This window comes from Raphanus sativus, chromosome 1 (genome assembly GCF_000801105.2).
Source record: "Raphanus sativus cultivar WK10039 chromosome 1, ASM80110v3, whole genome shotgun sequence".
Lineage (NCBI taxonomy): Eukaryota > Viridiplantae > Streptophyta > Magnoliopsida > Brassicales > Brassicaceae > Raphanus > Raphanus sativus.
Window position 1 is genome coordinate 14,430,494 of NC_079511.1, and position 8,151 is coordinate 14,438,644.

Here is an 8,151-nt window from a genome sequence, read left to right on the forward strand (position 1 = left end):
CGAAAATAGTACAACTAACATAACTAGTACAATTAATAAACAAATCATTAACCAAATTAAATATTATTGAAAATATACCATTCATGTATTTGATACATGCATGGAGGGGAAGATTAGACCAACATATCTTATTAATTCTACATCATCCTATTTTCTATCATCTTCATACACTGAAAACAAAAAAATAAATATCACCATATTATTGCAAAGTTGTACTAGTTATATATCAATTATAATGGTTATACTCAATCTATTTATACTAGTTATACTTGTTGTAGTTGTACTATTTTTACTAGTTGTACTAATCGTAGTTGTACTAGTTTGAGTTGTTCTAGTTGTATAAGTAATACTCTGCGTTCTTCTTTATCTTGAATCGTGTATATAAAAGATGAAATTTGATTATAGATGATATATAATTAATTAAATATGACTATGGATTTATCGATTTGAGATATAAAATAGAAATTTGATGAATGGTTGAAGAAAATTTTTGATTTTATTTTAAGGTGAAAGAATGTAAATAGAGAAAAAAAAGGAAGAATAAAAAGATTAGGGTAAAAGTTAGTTCAGATTTTGGTTCTGGATCCGGGTCAGATCTGGGTTGGATAGTAATGGCATAAGTTAGTAAATATATTTAAATCCTTTGGTCTTATGGTCTTTTCTCTCTATTTTTGATTTATTTTTAATTCATTTTTTAATTGAAAATAGAGGAGGTTCATTCCAGATTTTTTTTGACCTCTCTTGTCCCATTCCAGCATTTGATCCTCACTCACTCACTCCCTCTTCTTCCGTCAAACCACCTCGCTCCTCTTTCGCATCCATGTCGTCTTCTGAGTCTCCTCCTCAAGAGAAAATCACCGCTCCTTATGGTTCCTGGAAGTCTCCGATCACCGCCGACGTCGTTTCCGGCGCTTCAAAGCGTCTCGGAGGCACCGCCGTCGATTCCCGCGGACGTCTCGTCTGGCTCGAGTCTCGCCCCAATGAATCCGGGTATCTTATTTCCCTACTTGATTGATTTCAGATTTTAGAAAAGAAAGAAACTAAAAACGCTAATTTGATGCTGCGATGATGGTTTGAAATTGAAGGAGAGAGGTATTGGTGATGGAAGGAGAAAAAGAAGGAGGAATTGATATAACACCAAAGGAGTTTGGAGTGAGGACTTTGACTCAGGAGTATGGAGGTGGTGCTTTCCGTGTTTCTTCATCCCACGATCAACTTGTTGTTTTCTCCAATTACAAAGATCAGCGTCTCTACAAGCAACACTTTGCTAACAAAGGTGATTATGATTGATATAACTAACCTCTCTCCTGAGTTAGCTAGCTTGGCAAGTTTCTCATGTTTGTTTGTTCTACTTTGTTTCAGATTCATCTCCCAAGCCAATCACCCCTGATTATGGTTCACCTGCTGTTACTTATGCTGATGGTGTCTTTGATTCCCGCTTTAACCGCTTCGTTACTGTTAGGGAAGGTTCGTTCCTTCATCTCCCTCTAATGCTTAAGTTTGTCTATTTTCCATGTAATTTATAGAACTGATCTGATTGGCTGCTGGACTTTGTAGATGGTCGCCTGGACAGATCAAACCCTATTACCACCATTGTGGAGGTCAATCTAAGTGGTGGAGACACACTTGAAGGTATCCAACTTTCTACTAGTGGATTTTAAGTAATTATTACTTGCACTGATATATATATAAAGATAGCATTCATATGGGATGTGGTTTATGTTTTTTTTTTTTGTAATACATGTGATCATTGACACTTATGAATGTATTTCTTTGTGATCCAGAACCAAAAGTTCTTGTGAGTGGCAATGATTTTTATGCCTTTCCACGATTAGACCCCAAGTGTGAGCGTTTGGCATGGATTCAATGGACTCTCCCTAATATGCCTTGGGATAAAGCTCAGCTCTGGGTTGGCTACATTTCTGAGTCCGGGTGAGAGCTTCTTCTATATCCACTGCATATGGATTACACTTGCATATGCATCTTCAGAATTTTTATTGTTCATGCTTTTATAGTTTACACTTGCATTGTTTTATTAATCAGAGAGCTCTACCTTTTCTTTTTGCAGAACTATTGATAAACGTGTATGTGTTGCTGGTTGTGATCCCGAGTATGTGGAATCTCCCACTGAGCCCAAGTGGTCACCAAGAGGTATTTCTCTGAGTCTGAGATAAAATTATGCACAAGATCTACCATTTCCATTTGTTTCTCATAAGTTTTAGGCTAAAAGGGTCTTTGACAATAAAATGAATTATTTTTCATCTGCTCTCTTGTCCTTTTCACTTGTTGCAATCATCTTTCTTCTTCTAACCAATTAACAAAGATTGTGATTTCTATTGAGCAAAAGGATGATTAGCAATTTTCATGGTTGTGATGTGAGACTCTCTGACTTTATTTTGCAGGTGAACTCTTTTTTGTTACTGACCGAAAGAACGGATTTTGGAATATACATAAATGGGTAAAGAAAACTTTTCCATTTGCCACTTATACATTTAGTTTTCTAGTCTGCCTAATCAGAAGATGAAATTTTGTCACAGATTGAAAGTACCAATGAGGTTGTTTCAGTATATCCTCTAGATGGTGAGTTTACAAAACCATTATGGGTTTTCGGTACAAACTCCTACGAAATAATCGAGTGCTCTGAAGAGAAGAACCTAATTGCATGTAGCTACAGGTAATACCGAGCAAACCTAAATTTCTCTGATATTCCATGTCAGATTTGATGATCCAAAAAATTGTGCTTCTGTTTGGTAACAATTTATTGTTCCTGAATACAGGCAGAAAGGAAAGTCATATCTTGGCATTTTGGATGATTCGAAGGGTTCATGTTCTCTTCTTGATATTCCTTTAACTGATTTTGATAACATTGTAATATATCCTTTTCTTTTTTCCTTTTCAAGTTTGTGTCTTTGATTCCCAATTGAATCCAAAAGTAACAGAAAAACTGTGTTTCTATTTTCAGACATTAGGTAATCAATGCCTTTATGTTGAGGGAGCATCAGCAGTTCTTCCACCATCAGTTGCCAAGGTAAAAAATGATTCACACTTTCACAGTGTATGTAGGTTTTAATTGAGGATATATTGTGTCTGATGATAGCTGTAGATTTATAGTTTCTTCTGTTAAACAGGTAACACTGGATAAGCATAAGATGAAAGCACTCAGTTCTGAGATTGTTTGGTCTTCTTCCACCGATGTTTTAAAGTACAAGTCTTTCTTCAGCGCGCCAGATTTGATTGAATTTCCAACAGAGGTTCCTGGTCAAAACGCTTATGCTTACTTTTATCCCCCAACCAATCCGCTCTACAATGCTAGCATAGAGGAGAAACCTCCATTGATAGTGAAGAGTCACGGTATGCAAATATACCCATTTGCATATGCTTTTAAACTTGTTTAGTTCAAACTTGATCATCCTAATATTGCAATCAGGTATACATGCCTCTCTAATAAAAAAATTTCAACGATCTGAATCTACAGGAGGCCCTAGTGCTGAATCACGTGGATCCTTGAACCTGATTATCCAGTACTGGACAAGCCGAGGGTGGGCATTTGTTGATGTCAATTACGGTGGAAGCACAGGTTTGTACTACAGTTGTATCATTTTTTCATTATATTCCGCTAGAATCATACTCTATTCCATGAATGAGGAATCGCTGACCAAAATTCAAAAGGAATATGAGATAGAACGAAGAACAACATAGGTTTTGTTGCTAGAGAAGCCAGAAATTCTCTAAAACCTCACAAGGTCCCAAACCAACTCCCAAATCGCTTAACACTCCCACAAATCCACCCCTCTCTTATTTCTGATGGTCCAATTCAGTAATACATACATATGCTGGTGTACTCTGGTGTAACTCTTGTCGCATTCTTGTCAAAGAAGATTGTCTTGAGACGTCCTGTTTTCAGTATTCCATTCTCAGCATGTCTGCATACAAACGTTGGTCTATTGTGACAAAAATGTTACATATATTTTGAAGGTTATGGTCGAGAGTATCGGGAGCGGGTGTTACGGAGGTGGGGGATTGTTGATGTGGATGACTGTTGTGGATGTGCTAAGTACTTGGTATGCATTTTCTTTGCCTATTTTATGTTGAAACAAAAATTCCAAACATGTTTGGTTTGGACAGGTATCTTCTGGAAAGGCAGATGTTAAGCGGCTCTTTATATCTGGAGGTTCTGCAGGAGGTTACACAGCTCTTACAGCATTGGCATTAAGAGATGTCTTCAAGGCTGGAGCGTCTTTATACGGGGTGAGTACACTATATAATAATACCGTAATAGTAATTTTACACTTCTCTCTTCAAAAAACATGGTGATTGGTGCTTGAAAACCTTATGAGCAGGTAGATAATTCATATTTTGCTTTGGCTTCTTTATAATGCAGGTGGCTGACCTTAAAATGCTGAAAGAAGGTCATAAGTTTGAATCCCGCTATATCGACAGTCTTGTTGGTGAGTCAAATGCCTCAGAAGAGCTCATTTATATATGCTTTAATTTTGTTTTGGATTAGCTGCCATAATTCTCTAGTACGTATGCAAATGTAGAAGAAGAAAAGGATTTCTATGAGAGATCACCAATCAACTTCGTCGATAGGTTCTCTTGCCCCATCATCCTTTTCCAAGGATTGGAAGACAAGGTTTTTATATTTTCCACTCTTTGCTTCTTGTATTTTTTTCATCACTCTGTGTATGAAGAAGATTGAATTCATCATCGTCCGGATTTTGTTCTCCATTTTGCTAAACACATCATCCCCTTGAATCCTGCTTTTGTATTTTGGGAATACGATCTGTATCGTAATGCTGAATATGTGTTGCAGATTGTAAACCCGGATCAAACTCGTAAAATCTATCAGGCACTGAAGGAAAAAGGTGTGCCTGTTGCCCTTGTCGAGTACGAAGGAGAAGAACACGGTTTTCGTAAGGTAAACAGCTTCTTTGATCACTTTTTTGCATGTACAACGAGGAGTTTTAAAGATATCGTTATAGTAATAATAATGCAAAAGCATACTTTACAATTGGTTAACAGGCAGAGAACATCAAATACACACTGGAGCAACTAATGGTGTTCTTTGCCCGAGTCGTCGGAGGGTTCCAAGTTGCTGATGACATCACTCCTCTGAAAATTGACAACTTCGACACTTCCAGTGATGCTTAGGTTTGTGTGTTTTGTTCACATTTTAGTCTCAAACACAACAACAGTTCGTCTCTTTCTTTGTCTTGTTTTGTTATAATACATGGTGGTTGTTGACCATCTCTTTATCATAAACCATTCACATTCTCTTGCTTGGTGCCATCTGTTAGCCGTAACATCACCTTTTTAAGGATACTGAATCTCTATATAAAGTCTTATAACATAGTCTCTCCCATGTGCCAAATCCATATATTCCATTCGAGTAAAATAGATACATCCCAATCACAAAAGAAGATGCAGCACACAACTAATAATAGCCAAGGACTTGGTCAAAAGATCTTAAGAACCAGAATGATTGTTCACAACAACAGACAAAAACCTCAAATTCAGGCTGAACTGGGAAGTTCAGACAGTTTGTGATATGATCACAAGAGCAAAGGTTTGTCATGTGAGAAGCTAATGAGCTGTAACAGCTGTCCACCTGCGAGTGAGAAGAGAAGAAACGGTTACACTAAGAAAGATAGTAAAAATAGAGAGAGGATTGTGAGTGGAAAGTTAGTTGGTTAGTTGGAGCCTTGTGGCTTGGGCTTGTTTCTCTTAGAAGATTAAAGATAGCTTTCTTTTGTACTTACCCCCTTGTACCTACCCCTGTAATCCTCTGTTCTTGATAGAAATATACTTGAGTTCTACTCCCTCTGTTTCTCAATAAGTGTCATTTTAGAGTTGTGCACACGGATTAAGAAATCATTAAATTTTACATATTTTTTATACAAAAACATCATTACCCATATATTTTAACCAATAGAAAAATAAAATGTAGAATAGAGTTAATAAATTTTGCATTGAAATGCTAAAACGACACTTATTTTGCAACGAAAAAAATCTCTACAACGACTCTTAATATGAAACAGAGGGAGTATCATTTTGATATAAATGCACACGTATAGCAATGATACTCTCTCAGGTATGGTAATGATTCCCAAAAACAGATTATAAAATAAATAAAAAGGAAAATTGTTTTTTAGGCCAAAAACCACTTACATTGTTTCACTAGACTAATTCTAAATTTATATCATTTTGTCTATAATACCCTTTTTATTTATACAAATAAATAATTTAACAAACAGAAAAATATGAAAAATAAAATAATAACTACTAATAAAATAACTATATCAAATTAGAGATATTTGTTTTCTAGTTCTAAAAAAAAAATCAAAATTTTAGATTTCGTTGTGGACATCATAGCGGGTATTCTACAAAGTGAAAAATGTGTCTACTAAGATTATAATATGACATTTACGTAAATAATAATATGTCACTTATTTATAATAGTATTCTTAAAATGTTTGGAATACATATTTTGCGATTAATATGTCGCTCTAAAATATGTAGAACCCATAATCTATACATTACTGGGAATTTAAAATTGATACAAATTGAGCGACATGTTATCCGAAAATATGAGAATAAAATATTTAGAAATATTTAGTTTATATATTTGAAAAGTCGATTTTCCCTTCAAATATTCAGAAATATTCAGTTTCTATATTTGGGGATTTCTGATTATTTTTTCATTTAATTTTAATTAACTTAATTATTTTTTAACGTATGATTAGTTGTAACTTATACTTTTATATTTCAAAATTAGTTTTAAATTTTATTTTTGAGGATACAATTGGTATCTCGGGAAAAAAATTATCGTAATGGGATAATTATAAGTTGAGATTAGTGTAATGGAACAATATTACTGTTTTTGGTCTAAAAACCAATTTTTCCTTTAAAAAATGCAGTTTCTCTTGGAATTGCGTTTGCTCACATTTGTGTTGTGTGTTTGCTTTGCTGCAAATAGAAATATTCTTTATATCAAATGGAGCTAAAAGGTCTAATCCTACATAGTATAATGCAGCCAAATGTCTAAGTTGGGACTCGGTTTACAAAACTTGGAGAATCTTGTTGTTACTGCTCGTTGGCTATATGAAAGAAATGGGGAAGGCAGGACTTTTTTAGTCCATGTAGAACACTGGATTTCCTCAAGTGCCGACATTAGGAGTAGAGATGTCAATTGGGCGGGCCGGACGGGTTTGGCCGTGTCCGAATGGGCTTCATTTTTTTGCTGGATATTTTTGGTCGAAGCCCAAATAGAACCATGTCCAAATGAGACCATAACCAAATAAGACCATGATTTGTTGGGCTGTCCATGAAACCCATACGTCCATTTAATGTAAACAACATAATTTCAGTTTTTTTTTATTTTTGCGAGAAATTGCGTTTTTTGGTTTTGGCAGAAAATTACGTTTTCCAGTTTTCGCGAGAAATTGCATTTCCGGTTTTGGCGGGAAATTGCATTTTTCCGGTTTTGGCAGGAAATTGGATTTTTTCGGTTTTGGCAGAAATTTCATTTTTCGATTTTGGAGGAAAATTGTATTTTTTTGTTTTACCGGGAAATTATGTTTTCCCGGTTTTGGCACGCTACTATGTTTTTCCGATTTTGGCGGTTTTTTGGTTTTGGCGGAAAACTGTGTTTTTCAGTTTTGGTGGAAAGCTGCGTTTCCCGGTTTGGACGAGAAATTGTGTTTTCCGATGTTGGCGGGAAATTGCGTTTTTCGGTATTGACGAAAAATTGTTTTATAAAAAAGAATCGAAGAAAATCGCAGAAAAAACGCAGACGACGAAAAAAGTTATTTGTGTTTTCCCCTAATTTTCTAAACCCTAGACATTTAAGTTTATTGGGCCGTCCATTGTCCAATTGGTTAAGCCCAATGTTGTCCATGATGTAATTGGACTCACCCATCTGGGCAAAATTTAGTTATGGTCTAATATGGGTCTGTCCATTTCGGTCCATATCAATTTGGACATGGACCGCCCATTAATAGCCCGCCCATTTGACATTGCTAATTAGGAGCACGAGTCGCCAATGGTTGTCCATACGAGTATCTCCACCGATCACAAGCCTCACATTTCTCCATCTTCACCTCGTTTCCAAGCGTACAGAACTTGCAAGACCAGACTTTGTGCTTCATCTTC

The 8,151-nt window shown here is 35.7% G+C and overlaps 1 protein-coding gene across 1 annotated transcript; it reads left to right on the forward strand.

The window, feature by feature from the left end:
- Nucleotides 1-723: 723 nt before the first annotated feature.
- LOC108823044 (probable dipeptidyl-peptidase 5) lies at nt 724-5,275 on the forward strand. The gene is made up of 18 exons (XM_018596271.2): nt 724-990; nt 1,086-1,276; nt 1,363-1,467; nt 1,558-1,632; nt 1,785-1,932; nt 2,069-2,151; nt 2,403-2,458; nt 2,538-2,674; nt 2,778-2,868; nt 2,963-3,028; nt 3,129-3,351; nt 3,476-3,577; nt 3,976-4,061; nt 4,126-4,248; nt 4,382-4,448; nt 4,542-4,633; nt 4,814-4,918; nt 5,023-5,275. Exons 1-18 carry the CDS (start codon nt 821-823, stop codon nt 5,149-5,151), a joined length of 2,049 nt encoding a protein of 682 aa, XP_018451773.1. The 5' UTR covers nt 724-820; the 3' UTR covers nt 5,152-5,275.
- The last annotated feature ends 2,876 nt before the right edge of the window (nt 5,276-8,151 follow it).

Excerpts from the sequence above, each read along its gene's own strand:
- LOC108823044 (XM_018596271.2), top strand. The coding sequence starts at position 821 with ATGTCGTCTTCTGAGTCTCCTCCTCAAGAGAAAATCACCGCTCCTTAT. Across the intron at positions 3,029-3,128 it reads TTCCACCATCAGTTGCCAAG|GTAACACTGGATAAGCATAA; the intron begins GTAAAAAATGAT and ends TCTGTTAAACAG. Across the intron at positions 4,449-4,541 it reads CTATATCGACAGTCTTGTTG|AAGAAGAAAAGGATTTCTAT; the intron begins GTGAGTCAAATG and ends ATGCAAATGTAG.